The sequence below is a fragment of the Convolutriloba macropyga genome, chromosome 12 (assembly GCF_964194025.1).
Source record: "Convolutriloba macropyga chromosome 12, txConMacr16.3, whole genome shotgun sequence".
NCBI classification, from domain to species: domain Eukaryota; kingdom Metazoa; phylum Xenacoelomorpha; order Acoela; family Convolutidae; genus Convolutriloba; species Convolutriloba macropyga.
The window spans coordinates 29,201,179-29,219,818 of record NC_134479.1 but is presented as its reverse complement, the minus strand read 5'-3'; the positions used below and the strand labels follow the sequence as shown (position 1 = coordinate 29,219,818).

At 34.6% G+C, this 18,640-nt stretch overlaps 1 protein-coding gene across 1 annotated transcript in view; it reads left to right on the top strand.

Annotated features, from left to right (window-relative positions):
- LOC142350449 (uncharacterized) overlaps nt 1-4,732 on the top strand; it is a 33,334-nt gene extending 28,602 nt beyond the window's left edge. Inside the window, exons 10-11 of the mRNA XM_075402296.1 lie at nt 401-468; nt 4,571-4,732. Of these exons, the coding sequence (XP_075258411.1) occupies nt 401-468; nt 4,571-4,732 (230 nt within the window). The remainder of the gene's footprint in view (nt 1-400; nt 469-4,570) is intronic.
- Nucleotides 4,733-18,640: the final 13,908 nt, after the last annotated feature.

Here is an 18,640-nt window from a genome sequence, read left to right as displayed (position 1 = left end):
GATAAGCGATGAACAAGATAAAGATAAACACTTGCAAGACCTTTGAAAGACTATTGTCCAGAAATCGTTTCTTAGCTTGAGCGTAGGCCTTTCTGGCTTCTTTTATGACTAGAGTCGGTGAATTACTCTGCTCCAGAAACAGCGCAACTGACCTAGGCAACAAAGAAAAAAGACCCTAAATAGCTAAGACAAACGCGCGAAGGGGGCAGAAACAAGGGCGAGGTTTATCCTGCTGCAGAAAAAAACAGAAAAACATATAAATGAACATCTAAATGCACACGAACCTTGCAAGACCTTCCAAGATAAACGTGCGGGTTCGCCTACGGAATAAATTAAATTATCTAGTTGATCCTGGATTAAAGATTGAATGAAAACACTGAAAACCATACTGATGTTATAGAAGCAGTACTTTCTCCCTACTTCGATGAAACATATGATCTGGAGTTTGACGTGTCATCGCACGACAAAGTGATAAAATAGGAACACTTAACGTATTTAAAAAATCTGTTAGACGAGGATGTCATGCTAAAATAGGCCGATTGTTCCTCCATTGGTATTACGAACAAATTCAAACTGTTACTTCGTATGGTTACAATAAATTCTCTTCCATAGTTTTTCATATAATCAAAAGAAGAGTTTGGGTTGCTATGTAATAAATGGTGACAAATCTCAAAAAGATAAGGTCTCAACCTCTGTTGGAGATTTCACCAGGAGTAAACGCATTAGCTGCGATGAATTCAGTTTTCGCCACGGGCTTTAACTGCCAAGGCCCGAATAATCAGCTAATGGTAAAACTCAAAATTTGTCCGAATAGAAAAAGTCCGATTTCAAATGTCAATTTCACAGATTACTTCATCGTGTAATTTTGAATCCATAAAATATCATTTTGCTTAAGAATAATGGAAATCAAATTGAGTGAACAAAGAACTTGTAAATATACGCATCACTAATAGACATATGGGACTGAAATTTACTTAAATTTAGTCCAATGCTACAACATTGATTGATATAGAAGGGTCTAGAATTTGCATCGGAAAATTATACGGTGCTGCATTTAACTTCTGAGAACGCAAAACAACAAACCAACACAAAAGAACAACTTTTACAAAAAAAAGTAAATTTAGGGTCTTTTGATCAGGAAATAGATTAAAATAGACAGAGAAGAACAAAAAGTTGGGAAAAAAGTCAAGCGGATGGAAGAAGAATAGATGTTAGACCAAAGAGTAAAGGAAACACCTTGAACAAAAAAAACAAGGAGGATCGGTCATTTGGATAAGGTGTTCCAACTCATCAAACAAAAAATAAAAACTCTAAAAAAGCTGAAGTTTCCATCAAGAAAAATGATAGAGATTTATGCGGGTCTAGGAAATAAACCCCCACCGAAAAAAGAAACCCACTTAACTTTAGATAGGAAATAAAACCCCACGGAAAAAAACCCACGGAAAAAAAACCCATTTTACTCTTAACGAGCTGCGCATTTAGCGCGCTTGGACATGCCTCGCGGGCCATGGCCATGCCTCAGCGGCCCGTGGGACTTGATATGAAACTATCACAACCGAACAAATTATAACGACCAAAATTCTATTTTAAAATGGGGGTTTATTTCCGTGGGCGTTCTTGATGAAATAAACGCCCACGGAAATAAACCCCCATTTTAAAATAGAATTTTGGTCGTTATAATTTGTTCGGTTGTGATAGTTTCATATCAAGTCCCACGGGCCGCTGAGGCATGGCCATGGCCCGCGAGGCATGTCCAAGCGCGCTAAATGCGCAGCTCGTTAAGAGTAAAATGGGGTTATTTTCCGTGGGTTTTTTTCCGTGGGGGTTTATTTCCTATCTAAAATGAAGGGGGGATTTTTTTCCGGGGGGGGGGGGGGGGGTTATTTCCGCAACCAGATTTATGCATTGTAAACGGTTATGTAACACGTAACATTATAAAGAAATGTTTACAACTCATATTGGAACAATACTTTTATTCTCATTGACAGCAGAAAAGGTTAAAAACTTTTCTCAATTTCCGCATTTTTTCTAAATTAAATGTTTTGATTTGCCCTGCTATTGCGTTCAAATTAAACAAAAATTAAATGAAATGAGTTGGAAAAAATTTGAAAACTCATAACAAAGTTAGTGGAATCTGAGAAATTGGGCCACAAATAATTGAACGATTGATTTTAAATTAGATTTCATAAAACTACAAAAATTATTTTTTAAATTCCATTGAAAATTGGTAACTTTCAACCAATGCCACTGCTACTTTTTTCATACCATTTTGAGCGAGGAAATATTGGAAACAAACAACCTACTTATTAAAACACGAATTTTTCATCAGTCTCTGAACGATGTCCGGCATGTAAAAACGTCCAATTTTATCCCATCTTCAAAGTTTTTTTAAAACTTTAAAGGTTTACGCGAACCAAAAGTATGTACAAAAAATTGGTATTTCTTTTTCCACCTCAATTGTTAATGCAGTACATACCTTGACGTTCCTTAATATTGATTCGTCTTCATATAATAGATTTATAGTATTGAAAATAAATCTTTTCTATAAACTTTGATGTTCTCTCTTTGATTTCCTTCTGTTTAAGCACAATAGTGGCAAACTTTTTTGTCTCTGATTGAAACATAAATGATTCTGACCAGTTGTCTTTATTGATATTTAACGTTTTTTTGGCTTTGACATTACGTGTCAAAAAATTTACAGAATTCTAGGACTCGCCAATTTTTTTGTTGTCTTGTCACTTTTAATCAGGTAGAACAGATCTCATTGTTTGCTAATTGAACCTAAAGAAAATCTGGAAGCCTTTAAATAACCTTTCCGGCAGTAGCTTTACGCAAAAATAGAAGGATTTTTGAGTTTTTTTCCAGTTTTGCTGCTTTGTGTCTTCCCATGGGTGAAGATCATCGGCGCAAAAAAATTTTACAGGCGCATCTAATTGTCTGTGTTTGCTATTGGATATAAAAATTAAGTTCTGGTCGATTCCGCCTGACTTCAAAGGCAAAAAGTGATACTAACTTTTAGGAGTTCAGTAAATGGGCAGACACTCATAGTCTACTTTTATATTCGGGTGCAGTGTTACGATTCATGAAAGATTTTCAGGACATTATGTTCCATTTCAGTTTCATAGGAACAAACAAAATTGCTCTTCTGTCGGTCCAAATTTCGCTACTCAATTTTTTAATAAGAAACATAAACATGGTAGTTGGAATGTAGAATTTTTTTTTGCAAAACAATCGTGAGGGAAAGATAAGATTTGACTCTTTTCGTTCGCTCCCCTAATCACAAAATAGTTTAGTTCAAAAAATCTACTTTTTCAAGTTGAAGGTTCCAGCTATTCTCTAACCGTTGGTGATAAACTGTGATTGAAAAAGACTACAGTTGTTATCAGTATCAACAACTTATGAAACCCCGAGGTCAAGCCGAGTTATTCCATAAATTCGAGCGGGTTATTTAATACTTACGTTGTATTAATTTTAATCAACTGTTGTTGAGATTACAAAAGTTGCATAACTTCCCGGGTCGAGGTGTCACCGCTAAAAATCGCTAAAAGACGTAAGATTTGCGGTGAATTTGAGTAAAAGTGTAAGATTTGCGTTCAATGCGATGAATGCGGTGAAAAAAAACTTTTAAGCGGTGAAATTATTTTTTCAGCGCTTAAGCGGTGAAAGAAAATTTTTCACCGCTACAAGCAGGATGCGGTGAAAAAAAAATTTTCACCGCTACCACCAGAATGCGGTGAAAAAAAAATTTTCACCGCTACCAGCAGAATGCGGTGAAAAAAAATTTTTCACCGCTAAAATCGCAAATCTTACAAAAATTTACCGCTCTAATTTCAACGCTTATCTCATATTCACAGGAAATATCATTTAAGTAAGTGACAGATGGCGCAGTGGATTACGAAGTTAGTCACACGCATGAGGTAGAGGTTCGAACCCTTGTACGGCAGTTTCTTTTTTGTAAGAATTCCGGTGAATGCGGTGAAAAAAAATTTTCACCGCAAAATTCAACGCTATTCTTACAAAAATTCACCGCTTTCAGCGCATTCAACGCTAAAAGATGCGGGCGCTTTGCGGTGAAAAAAGTTTTTTTTCACCGCTATTCACCGCTGATCTTACATTATTTTTTGTCAAAACCTCGACCCGGGTTACGACACAGTGCAACTGATTAGACTACTTTTTAGTCCAAATTTTTCCTTTGTTTCAAAATTTCGTCATAGTCCTCGAGCGCTAACAATCAATTTCATCTATAATTTATGCCCAACTGTGGTGATCGCAACGAAGGTTGATTAAAATTTTTTATGGGCAGGCTAGCATTGGTTGCAGGCAATCTGTTATCTCTAGAGAAATCAGATCGTGGAATCATCTAAAATTTACCTGTTTTCATTTCAAATGCGACCAATTGTTTTTATTTTACTTCATCTTGATTGGTCCTTAGTTCTAGTCCAATCAGTCTCAATAATCTTCTCTAATCAGTTTCGATTGCAGCTTGACATCACTGTGATCGGAATACGAATGAAATCTCGCACTAAGCTAATATAAATGATAAATGTTCCTATTTTCTCATTTTGTCAAGTACTTTTTCATCGACATCCGCTTCATAACCACGTTTAACATTACTAACCTCGACTCTCTCACCAACCACCGGACAAAAATGATCTGCATGGAAGAAAATTGGGTTCTACATGGAATTGGGTCCTGGAGAAACAGTGGGGTGATCGGCCACAACAACAAGTAACGAAAATTTGAATACTTTTGCATTTGCGAAAACCTATTCGATATCTATACCTATTCGAAAACCTATATGAAAATACGCGTAATTATATGCCCCTATGCCCCCAAAGGCACAGGATAAACACGTAAACAAAAAAGGAAAAAACACGTAAAGCACGGACGGCATTAAGCCATTCATTGGCAGTTCTCTTAGAGCCTTGCTAGTCGCTCAGTGTGTAAACCACCGCAGCTGCTGAGAACACCTTAATCGGAAGTTTTTTGGCGGTTTAATCTCAACCCCCCCCCCCCCCCCCCCCGCCTCTAACTGGTCTCACACCTGTCCCCATAATTCCAACTCCACTCTAAAGCACCCCCTCGCAGTTAAGTCAGCTTAAGCTAATAACCCTCAACCCAAGGCAAACTCTCAACTGGCAAAGCGAACAACTGACCAGTTATTGCTGAGCATTAGTCCGACGCTAGTTATGTTTTATGACTCTTTAACAAAGTGATTATCTCAAATACAATTAGTTGTCGTAGCCTTTCTTATTATTACTGAACGATTTCTGATTTTTTAATTTTTATAACAAGATAATTTTCTTAAAAAGATTGCTCGAGCATTTTTAATAAGGTACTGTAAAATTGTTTTGAAAAAAAAATGAGATCCAGTTTCTTTGAAAATTAATTTTTTTTTTGACAAATTTTTTCAAAATCGTGCATGTCCTACCAAGGTGAATTAAGTTTGATTTCAATGGGCATATTTTTTAAAAAATGTCTAGCAAAATATTGAAGAAATAACTCTATATCAATTGCCACGATTAGTATATGTCACAATATGCCACAGTAAGCATTTGATATAATGAAAATGCTTTTGATAAACAGAAAGCTGTCTAGGAAACGTCCAAATTTTTAATGTGGAAGAAAATACCGTTGTGGCACCAGGAAGAACTCATCACCATGCACAGGTGGTATTTAAGAGTTTTTTGCTTAAAGATGTCATAAGATTTAAAATTTCAACTGAAAAATTTTTAATCCAAGTGGTAAGAGCTTTTCATACAAAAGAAAAAAAGCGTCATCAGGGTTGTTTCCAATTCACAATTCTGCTCCCTGGGTTTAAAAAATTGACATTACGATGCAGAGGTATACCCCAAAATTTCCGCCTTAGTAAAATTGGTTCGAAAATTAGCTACATGCAATGAACGAATTTAGGTGACATCCTTTGTATCTTACTTTCCTCAAAAGGGGTTCCGCCAAATTTGCGAAGTAAAAGAACATTCGGAACAAAAAGTAGGTAACAAATCTTGTAGCACAATTGCGCTCAATTTAGGTATCTATTATTCGCGCGCATTTTGAGCATGCAATAATCACTTTAATAAAGATTTAATTAAAGCTTTAAATAGATACAACCACAAAAACTGATTTTTTTCCGAAAAACCTTCGCACATCAAAGGCTTTGTATATCAATGTGGGACTGGCCGAGTTTAATAAGTAGTAATAAATAGTACTAATAAGTTGTTATAAGCAGTAATAAAGTACAATAAGTAGTAATAAAGTAGTAATAAAGTACTACTAATATTAATAAGTTAGGCTTAATTAAATAAGTAATAATTAAGTTAGGCTTAATTGCGGCTTGTATGCGAAATAGAGCTACATAGCGTGCGAAAACTCGATACATAAATGGAGCGCATGCGTGATACAACTCGCGCGAAAAATAGGTTATTAAGTTTGTACTTGAATTTCGCGGCTAAAATAAGGACACTTTTGCGAACACGCGATACGATATTCCCTTCCATTTTGCCGGTTTCTGCTAAAGTAGCTATTTTCCGCAATATTGTTTCACTTTTAATGTATTAACATAGTAAAAACGAACACGAGATACACTCATCGGGCATATCTGTCCGTGACGATTTGGGTATACCTCTGCATCGTAATGGATTTTTTTCAGACAATTTTCCGACGAAAAATTTTTTGTATTACTCGCTCAGTATCCAAATTTTTACTGCAACAAACCCAACTACGGATGCAGTCTTCAAAAAATGTTATTTTTGTAATCCCCATCAAATCACTTCAATTAAGATGACAGCAATTGTTTTAATTGTTTTTCGATAGTTAGCGAAATTGAGTGTCTATGCAAAACAATGTACACCTTTTTATTATTGCAGTTTTGTTTTTATTACAATTGACAAAGTTTATAATCGAATGATACTCAGAATACATTACTTTTTCCAATAATTTTTATAGTGAAATGTAACGCACAATGAACGAAGGTTCATTTTGTACAAAGAATATTGATAATTCGCTGTTAACGGAACAACGTCATGAACATTTACCTGAATTTCTAATTTTATAATGAGACGACCTTCCCGTAAACCGTCGTTGATTAGCAGGAAGTCATTTCGTTAAATTTTTCTCTAATTTGAATTAGTTTTCAAATCATATAAATAATTCCCGCAGTTTAATTTTCCCGTTATCAGGAACTATGTTTTTTAATTTCAACACTTACGTTAATTTGTTTTTTCCGAACATCTGGTCAGCATTGTCCTGATTACATAATGTTATGTCTGATTTGGCGAATGCAAAGTAAGCCGATAGGCAAGAAGCCGAGAGTTATGTAATAGTTATGTAATCTATCAGAAACAATACATTGTCAGCCGTTACAATCAATACTGCGCGTAGTATTATAGCGCATAATGTATTCCAATGCACAAAAGAAACAAAAATGCGACAATTTTTAGACATCTAGTGGGTACGGGCCTCAGCAGACCGCTGTCCATGGCCATGCCTCTCATCCGCTGTGGGATGTAATCCGGAAATAGCGGGCCGGTTATCGCGGCGAAGCCGCGACGCGCGCCAAGCGCGCCCACCGGCCCGCCAGGGGCAACTTAAAATACGCGTATCCGAAAATTTTTCGGCTTACTTGACCTCATTTTCATATTTCGGCCTGCTTGACTATCGCCTTGCTTGACCGCCACCGTCTGATTTGATTCGAGCAGAACAAAACTATTTCGTTCGGAAACGCTAGTTGACTCTTTAGACTTATAATACAGCATTTGAAATTTAGTATTTTTTTGAATAAACAAAACTAAAAAAGTCACCCTTAAAAAGGAACGCGTAAAGAGACAGATTATGATTCAAAGTTTAAATCTAAAGCAACTTCAAATTGCAATTAATTTTTGAAAATATAAGTAGTTTCTGCAAAAAAACCCTTGAAAAATTTTCAAATATTTTTTCAAATAATTATTTCCACCCAACATATGTTTTACAGTAGAACTTAATGGAAAAAGTTTGCAATAATGTGGACAACTCTTTTTAATAAAACTGTTGTTGTCTTATTTTGTCAACATGTTCATCTTCTTATGATGTATCTTCATATGTTTTATAGCTGTAAACATCTTCAGATTTTCTGGAACTCTTTTTCGTTCGTTAATTTTTTAACAACTTCACTTCATGGGAAAAAAACATGTCTTTTGTAGACATGTACTTTCAAAATTTAATGAATTGGCGAATACAGCTTAAGTGACAAATTGAGCATAAGGTACAAGTTCTATAAGGGAAAAATTTTCCTATCAAGCTATAAGTGTCACTGTAACCCTTAAAAGACCTACACATTGCATTCCGAATTTGTTTACTGTAAGGGTTTTTCAGCAGTTTTTGTAATCGCATTAAGACTTGCAGTTCAAAAACTCTTTCATTTCTGAAACAAAATTCTTTCGAACTAGGAATTACTGAATTGGACTCCTATCGTCAAACTGGTTCCCGAATTTACTTAAATTCATTTACAAATATTGTTGATTTGCATGTGCCATATTTTTATATCAGGTTATTAACTATTTTCGGTTTTATAAGAAATATAAAAGCGCTGAAATGCACAGAAATTTCAGCGCATTTCTTAAAAAACCTTTTACTAATATAAATTCAAATCAAATGCAAAGATTTTTATGAATAATCAGTGATGTTTTGGGACGAATTTTTGGAAGATTTTTCCTCTATTCCATTATAACCCCCCCCCCCCCCCCACAAGCTTAATGGTCATTTAAGTGTTAACCCCAATTTATTCTTACTAAACGATAATGGTGGGGGTTCTATTTTCGTGGTGGGTGTAACAGGAAAGTCGATTGTTTTCCGTTTGTGCTTCCCCCAGTTTAGTGGGTGCATACTATTTGACCCCCCCCCCATACGCACGTACCATACTTTTACATTATAAATCACTATGGAACGCCACGTGCTCTGTAACGGGGGGGGGGGGCCTCATAACATACTGGGGGGAGGAGGAGAGGGCACAAACGGAAAAGTTCCAGAAATCAACTAATTTTGATCCAGAGTTCAGCTCAACATTATATTTAAACAGGTTCCGGGTGGATTTTGATGAACTGGAGTCTGGCCTTCGAATAAGTAAACAATCTTACCCATCCATTGCCAACTATAAGCAAACCAAATTCTCCTACGATGGAATTCGGATAGACACAGAAGGATATGTGGAAATCTACAAAAACTACAACAATCACGTAGGTTACTCTGATCTCAGTTTAAAGATTCGGGGAACTGCCCCCACCTTTACGATCCAGTGCCCCTACCAAAAAAGTGGACATTTTGGTCTATTTTACCTCTTATTTCCACAAAACTTATTTTAAACGTTTTTAAACGTTTTTATACATGTAAAAATGTCCTTTCCGTCTGGGATGCAGCAAAAAAGGAATAACTTTACCAATTGGTTCTTAAAATTCAACAATAGATCTACTGTCACACATCAATGATGGGATCTTTTTCGTTTGTGCCCCCTTGCTAGCGGGTGCATATTATATGTAACCCCCAAGCGCACGTGCCATATTTTTACATAATAATTTGGATCTATTCTGTTTCGGCACCCCCAGTGTTTTTATGACCCCCAGTTACAAATTATTGGTTTATATATAGCACGTTACAATGTAAAAAATAATGCACGTGCGCCTGGGGGTCATAAAAAATGTATTCCCACTAAGCTGGGGGAACAGAATAGATCCAATAATTTACTATGTAATGGAACGTGCTCTGTAACAGGCTGGTCCATATCGTACGGGGGGCACAAAAGGAAGAAATCCTAAATGGGAAACGGCCAGTGATATTTTATGACAAGTGGGTCAAAAAGTGAGTACTGAGAACCACATTAGTCCTTGTAGAATTGCAAGGGCGTCTAGGAATTAAAACCCACGGAAATAAAACCCCGTGTTAAAATTGAATTTTGGTCGTGATAATTTGTTCGGTTGTGATTCGGTTGTTCGGTTTCTGCAACAGTCTTTTGTTATCATTTATGCAATTTCGGGTCTTTCCCATTATTGCCCCCTCAAAATTATAGACGATATTATGGTATAATTACCATGATTGGGGGGCTATAGGTTATCTGACCACAAAGCTGGGGAGCTATAATGGGAAAAACCCGGGATTTCTAATATTAATGTACACTAAGATTGTGAATTCTGTTGAGAAGGAGATAGGCTTGATAAAGGTATTAATAAAACAAAAGAACCAGTTGCAGAAAATTCACCGAAAACCACACCACTGACGACAGGTGACCCCATTGACGGTCTATTTTTCTTCTGATTTTGTGTCAAAGAACAAAAAAATCTGACATGGTTTGCAGTTTCTTAATGATCGATATGATGAAAACAGGCTATAGACTGTATAAGACGAAAGCTGAATATGAATAATTGCAGCCCATGAAATTATAGTTTAACCGAGTTTAAAAATTATCCAACGAAACTTTTCCTTTATTGGTCTTTTGCTTTGGCCATTTCCCATATTGCAATGTGTTTGTTCTGGCCAAAACCCTTAATTCGGTCTGTTACCTCTGGTCAACAACGAGGTTTCGATCTGTTCGGTCTGGCAATTATCCACTCTTATGTCTTTTTGGTCTTGCCAAAAGTCTGGCCAAATTCTTTTTGGTCTAGCCAAGGGTGGCCAAAGTCTGTTTCGACCAGCCGATTCCTATTTTGGGTATGATCTGTAGGGAACGCCCTGTCTAAGACCTAAGTCGGTCTAGCCAATACCTGTACTGGGTCGCAGACCTCATCCTGGATTATCCAACGACAACCAAGAAGTATTGGTTGAAGTGTCAGCCACCGATTTCTTTCTTTTCGCTGAAATGATTGTAATTCAAACATAATGCTAAAAACGAGAAACGTACATCAATTTTTAAAAAGAGCAAATCTCAAACCGAAGTAAAATCTCTTGCAGAATTGCTGCGTCGCTGTTTACAGACAGTGCCTCAATCAATTTTTTAGCTAACATTGAAGTAATTCTCAATTTTTTCATCAATAGCAATGCATCAAGTTCATTTTTAAAATAACGATGAACCAACAAAAACCAACAAAAATGCTCCAAACCAATTAAGTTATGATTGCCCAGAGGAAGTAAAAAAAATACATGCTTGAGCTATTTGAGCTATTCCTTGTTTGATTCTGTACTTATATCTTATTTTCTTCTAAACCTGAGTTAAATTCTGCTTTTCTATTAATTTCACATAAATTGTGACTTCATTGACACTTTCTTATATGTGCAACCCAGAAAGATTTGTCGATTAAATTATTTTTATTAAGGATAGTGTAGGGATGGATTTGTGTAGTGTTGTTCGAATCAATTTATGTTTCCCGAAGTTTTTCTGCTAATCTTTGCCATTAAAACCAAACAAATACTGTGATCAGCCAAGATCTACCAAAATAAACTAAATTTGTGTCATAATTTTTCATTAATTTGACGTTGTTGTTTATGGTTTCTCCTGATTTTAAAGAGCTGCACTCAAAAAAGCGTTTTCTGATGCCAGCGACGAAGTAGCATACAAATTCAAAAAGAAGTATCAAATAATCATGTTTGAATGGAATAAAGGAAGATGTCGTTTTTTATTTGTTTCATTAAAAGCAGTGAGCGATACGATCAGTATGTTCGTTTATTTTTGCTAGTTAACGCACATTTTTGTTGAATGGTTCCAATGAATGAGATCCGATGTGATTACAAATTGAAATATCTAATTTTATGGAAAACAAGGATTATTAAAGGGTTTTATTAGTTCTTTTTTAATCGTTCTAAGCACATTAATTCAAGAGTTTTGAATCTGTTTGAATACAAACGTTTTCGACCTCAAAAAATTTTGCAATATATTTGATATAACCATAAGGATCTGTAGACGGTCGAAGCTTGTGTCGAAATAAATACATAATTGGAGTAATAAAAAGGCAGGCAAAAATAATTTGGCACTGCAGGTATATATTGCTTTTGACTCTGATTAGCAAATCGCAATATGGAACAATCTTCACGACGTCTTACATTTTTTGTTCAAAATATTTGCTATAGAGAGTAGCATAGGAAGCGAACACCAAAAAATTGAAACACCAGAAAAAGATTTAATAAATTTCATGAAATAATTGATTAGGAATAAGATAAATGTTAGTTAAAATAAAACTATTTGACATTTGACGCAGAAACAGAAAGGCATTAAAAAAGTCCCCTTGGAGTTCTTCTTTTCGTTTGTTGTACGGGTTTCCCTTTATCTCAAATTTTCTCAACTTCTAATCTTTACCCATTATCGAAGCTGGCAGTAGCTATGAAAGAGTAACACAAACTAAAGCTGTCGATAAATGGAGATAACATCTTAAAATTTGGTTTTGATATTTTTCTCTTCTTTAATTCTCTGTAGTCATTTTGGGTTTTGTTTTATATTGATTTCTAACTACTTTAGGCCTTATATACAAAAGTATAGTGCGAGCTTAGTTTTCAGTTAGTTTGGCGAACTTTCAGTTACTATTTTACTTTTACCCCGATTTCATGTATCCGCTAAAAACATTTGCTCCTCTAAGCTTCATTTTAATTTACTATTCGATGACAAACGGATAAAATTGGTAATCCGCCAGGTTTCCATTTTTTTCCTATTCTTTTTTAATAGCCGCGTCCGCAATTCCAGGCGGCTATTATAGGGCTCCTATTTTTTTACAATTCAAATTTGCATTGGGGCGCTGTGTTTTTTTAAGATGTGTTCACACATTTTTCAATGACTGTGATATTTCAAAACGGGATAAACAGGTAAAGCCCAGCGGGCATTAAGTTTCATTAGAGGCCCAAAGTGGGCTTTAGTAGTCCTCTCATGTTCTCAGAGTGGTGCAGCTGCTGGGACGGCCTTAATTTAAGGTTAAAATGTATATTTAGGAGGTTTTGGGCTCAATATGGTGCAATTTTTCATGTTCTTTGTAAGTTTTTTGAGTTTTTTTGTTTGATTAGTTTTAGGTTGAAGTTTTTAAAGTTGATGAAGGTCTTTTGTGTGACAAAATTACTTTTTATTACCATTTTTTGAGCGTTATGTTTTCGTACTAGAAACACAAACTCGCAAAATGATACTAATTTTTACAGTTTTTTTCATTTTTTGTGAAAATTTTTGCCATCTATTTTGAGCTTTTCCAGCCTCAGAGGCCAAGGCATCTGCTCCGAGGTTTGATAATAGGGCAATGCATCGTTTCTAGTAACAATGGAATGGTTTTCAACATTTTAATGTCTTGAATTTTAGCATTTATTTGATAAAATCTGCATTTTTTTCAATTTTTTTGAAAAGTATTTTTGATAATTGTCCATTCTCAAGTGCTATAAAAACTATTCCACGGTCTGATAAAAGGTTATTGCATGGCTGTTATTTTCAATGTAATTTTTTTCAACAATTTGACAATTCAAATTTATGAAATTTTTTAAAATAAAATTGGCAATTTTTTTCAATTTTTTTGAAACATTTGTCTTCAGTTTTTCTTACCTCAGTAGCCAGGTAACCTGCTCAAGGGTTTGATTGTATGTTATTACATAGTTGCTAGGGGCAATGGAATGGTTTTCAACATTTTAAAAGATCGGATTTCTATTTTTTGAAATTTGTTTTTTTTTTCTAAAAAGTTGCCTATCGATCTTTATGAGCCAATCAGTTTTTTTAGGCTTGGAATGGGGTTACTGGATAGCCTCTAGAGACACAGAAATGATTCGTAAGATATTAATATCACAATTTTCGGCAACATTTCATTAAAATTTGCAATTGATTTCTTTTCTTTTTAAATTTTTCTGTCATTTTCTGAGTTAATCGATCTTCAAGGGCCAATATATTTTTTCAGGTCTTGCAGATATAATCCTGGGCCTATTCAGAGAAAGAAGATATATAAAACTTGGATCAAATAGTTGAGGTTTCTGCGACATCATTTATTTTTTGCCTGCTTCCCAAGATCTTCACTGCTTGAACAGTGAAAAAATTAATTGAATGGCCATCCCTGACAGCTTAATAAGAAAGTGTGGAATTTAATGCTTTCCTCTATTTGAAAACTTCTTATGATTTCCTTGCGCTGTTCTAGTTAATCTTCACCAAATGCAAATTTTGCGAACCTATGGCTTTTCGTAGTGCTTTTAATCAGTTTTTTAGGGAACAAGGAAGAAAATTTAAAATATGCACGGAAAATTTTTCAAAAAAAAATATGTTTTGTTGTAATTTATTCTTTGAAAGTAGGAGATTTTTGAATGACTTTGAATTTTGACTTCCATTTTTGATGTTGAACTTCCAAAGTTTTTTTTCTGTAACCAAAAAAAAAAACAAAAATGCATTTGAAATTAATCAACGTTTTTGAAATTGCTCGTGAGTTTCCAAATCTCCAAATAGATTGATAGCCATTTCCAATTAATTTGACTACAAAATGCGAAACATAAGCTAAATGATAGAGTTTTGAGAAATTTTTGAGAAATTTTTTTGCAACGCACTATTAGATGATTACTGTATTTGAGACTGAACAATTCATAATTGGTGCAAAAATACCGAGAATGATTGTGGATCGTGTTTGTTTTTTTTCGCAGGGTGAAATTGAAATTCGGCTGACTAAAACTGGGTCAAGGAAATCCGTATTCCTAAACATCGATGGGAATCTGATGGCCTCGAAGGAAACAGATGAGTGTGACTCTGATAATCTGGATCAGTCACAACTGGAGCGGATAACGTCAGGTTTGCAAATATTGCTGCAGGACCATTTATTGCGCAAACAAAGTACTTCATTTATAATTGGAGGGGAAAAAGAATCGATTTAAGACATTCCGATTGCGGTCCTAGAAAACCGATAAAAAATTAAGTCATCACCTTCCAGGTTATACTATTGCCTTGAAACGAAGAAGTCAGCTATTCAATCAAAATAGTTTGTTCAAACTCTCAATATCAAATTTTTTGTCAATTTTTTTTCCTAAATTTCACCAATTTTTTTGGTTTAAACTTTTTGAACGCATAAAAACGCAGAAAAGAAAACACCGCAATTAAAGTGACCAAGATTTAGCCACTGTTTTCGATGACTAGAGTTACCGCGTGACTACACCACGCATGTGTAAGTCACACTATAAACATGTTTACGTATAAACTATTCGATTAATTGAAAATTCACGCACATCCACGTTAAATTTATTGGTGATAGAGACAGCAGCTGGTGCATTTACATAGCGCATGTAAACGCAGTTTTGAGTAACAAACTGTAGTCATGAGTATAGAGTAGAGCGCGTTTTAATTGCCACTTGAGAGAACACTTAAGTAAATAATACGGGCGAGCAATTATAATTATGCTGCACAGATGCAAATCCGTCGCCTTCGGTTCATGCCTAGATGAAAATCAGCCGCTTTTTATTCATGTGCCGCTAAATTTCAGCCACCTTATAATAATGCCCCAATAAAATTCAGCCGCGCTTTATTGCTGCTCAGATAAAATTCATATAAACAAAATCATGCCCTAATGAGTCATCTTTTAAAACAGACTATAAATTCCCAAAACTGACATGAACAGAACAAGCGTCAGGCAAAAAATCAGAATGAAAAATTTAATGTTACAGCGCTGGATTAGTCGTAGACCAAGGTACGGGTCCTGATTTTAAAGAGCTGCACTCAAAAAGCGTTCTCTGATGCCAGCGACGAAGTAGCATACAAATTCAAAAAAGAAGTATCAAATAATCATGTTTGAATGGAATAAAGGAAGATGTCGTTTTTTATTTATTTCAGTAAAAGCAGTGAGCGATACGATCAGTATGCTCATTTATTTTTGCTAGTTAACGCATATTGTTGTTGAATGGTTCCAATGAATGAGATCCGATGTGATTAAAAATTGAAATATCTAATTTTATGGAAAACAAGGATTATTAAAGGGTTTTATTAGTTCTTTTTTAATCGTTCTAAGCACATTAATTCAAGAGTTTTGAATCTGTTTGAATACAAACGTTTTCGACCTCAAAAACTTTTGCAATATAATTGATATAACCATAAAGATCTGTAGACGGTCGAAGCTTGTGTCGAAATCAATACATAATTGGAGTAATAAAAAGGCATGCAAAAATAATTTGGCACTTCAGGTATATATTGCTTTTGACTCAGATTAGCAAATCGCAATATGGAACAATCTTCACGACGTCTTACATTTTCTGCTCAAATTATTTGCTACAGAGAGTAGAATAGGCAGCAAACACCAAAGAATTGCTTGCTATTAATTAAGAGTTAACAAATTGCATGAAATAATTGATGAGGAATAAGATAAAAGTTAGTTAAAATAAAACTATTTGACATTTGACGCAGAAACAGAAAGGCATTAAAAAAGTCCCCTTGGAGTTCTTCTTTTCGTTTGTTGTACGGGTTTCCCTTTATCTCAAATTTTCTCAACTTCTAATCTTTACCCATTATCGAAGCTGGCAGTAGCCATGAAAGAGTAACACAAACTAAAGCTGTCGATAAATGGAGATAACATCTTAAAATTTGGTTTTGATATTTTTCTCTTCTTTAATTCTCTGTAGTCATTTTGGGTTTTGTTTTATATTGATTTCTAACTACTTTAGGCCTTATATACAAAAGTATAGTGCGAGCTTAGTTTTCAGTTAGTTTGGCGAACTTTCAGTTACTATTTTACTTTTACCCCGATTTCATGTATCCGCTAAAAACATTTGCTCCTCTAAGCTTCATTTTAATTTACTATTCCATGACAAACGGATAAAATTGGTAATCCGCCAGGTTTCCATTTTTTTCCTATTCTTTTTTAATAGCCGCGTCCGCAATTCCAGGCGGCTATTATAGGGCTCCTATTTTTTTACAATTCAAATTTGCATTGGGGCGCTGTGTTTTTTTAAGATGTGTTCACACATTTTTCAATGACTGTGATATTTCAAAACGGGATAAACAGGTAAAGCCCAGCGGGCATTAAGTTTCATTAGAGGCCCAAAGTGGGCTTTAGTAGTCCTCTCATGTTCTCAGAGTGGTGCAGCTGCTGGGACGGCCTTAATTTAAGGTTAAAATGTATATTTAGGAGGTTTTGGGCTCAATATGGTGCAATTTTTCATGTTCTTTGTAAGTTTTTTGAGTTTTTTTGTTTGATTAGTTTTAGGTTGAAGTTTTTAAAGTTGATGAAGGTCTTTTGTGTGACAAAATTACTTTTTATTACCATTTTTTGAGCGTTATGTTTTCGTACTAGAAACACAAACTCGCAAAATGATACTAATTTTTACAGTTTTTTTCATTTTTTGTGAAAATTTTTGCCATCTATTTTGAGCTTTTCCAGCCTCAGAGGCCAAGGCATCTGCTCCGAGGTTTGATAATAGGGCAATGCATCGTTTCTAGTAACAATGGAAAGGTTTTCAACATTTTAATGTCTTGAATTTTAGCATTTATTTGATAAAATCTGCATTTTTTTCAATTTTTTCAAAAGTATTTTTGATAATTGTCCATTCTCAAGTGCTATAAAATCTATTCCACGGTCTGATAAAAGGTTATTGCATGGCTGTTATTTTCAATGTAATTATTTTCAACAATTTAACAATTCAAATTTATGAAATTTTTTAAAATAAAATTGACAATTTTTTTCAATTTTTTTGAAACATTTGTCTTCAGTTTTTCTTACCTCAGTAGCCAGGTAACCTGCTCAAGGGTTTGATGGTATTTTATTACATAGTTGCTAGGGGGCAATGGAATGGTTTTCAACATTTTAAAAGATCGGATTTCTATTTTTTGAAATTTGGTTTTTTTTTCTAAAAAGTTGCCTATCGATCTTTATGAGCCAATGAGTTTTTTTAGGCTTGGAATGGGGTTACTGGATAGCCTCTAGAGACACAGAAATGATTCGTAAGATATTAAAATCACGATTTTTGACAACATTTCATTAAAATTTTTGATTGATTTCTTTTTTTTTTTTAATTTTTCTGTCATTTTCTGAGTTAATCGATCTTCAAGGGCCAATATATTTTTTTCAGGTCTTGCAGATATAATCCTGGGCCTATTCAGAGAAAGAAGATATATAAAACTTTGAAAAAATAGTTGAGGTTTCTGCGACATCATATAATTTTTGCCTGCTTCCCAAGATCTTCACTGCTTGAACAGTGAAAAAATTAATTGAATGGCCATCCCTGACAGCTTAATAAGAAAGTGTGGAATTTAATGCTTTCCTCTATTTGAAAACTTCTTATGATTTCCTTGCGCTGTTCTAGTTAATCTTCACCAAATGCAAATTTTGCGAACCTATGGCTTTTCGTAGTGCTTTTAATCAGTTTTTTAGGGAACAAGGAAGAAAATTTAAAATATGCACGGAAAATTTTTCAAAAAAAAATATGTTTTGTTGTAATTTATTCTTTGAAATTAGGAGATTTTTGAATGACTTTGAATTTTGACTTCCATTTTTGATGTTGAACTTCCAAAGTTTTTTTTCTGTAACCAAAAAAAAAAACAAAAATGCATTTGAAATTAATCAACGTTTTTGAAATTGCTCGTGAGTTTCCAAATCTCCAAATAGATTGATAGCCATTTCCAATTAATTTGACTACAAAATGCGAAACATAAGCTAAATGATAGAGTTTTGAGAAATTTTTGAGAAATTTTTTTGCAACGCACTATTAGATGATTACTGTATTTGAGACTGAACAATTCATAATTGGTGCAAAAATACCGAGA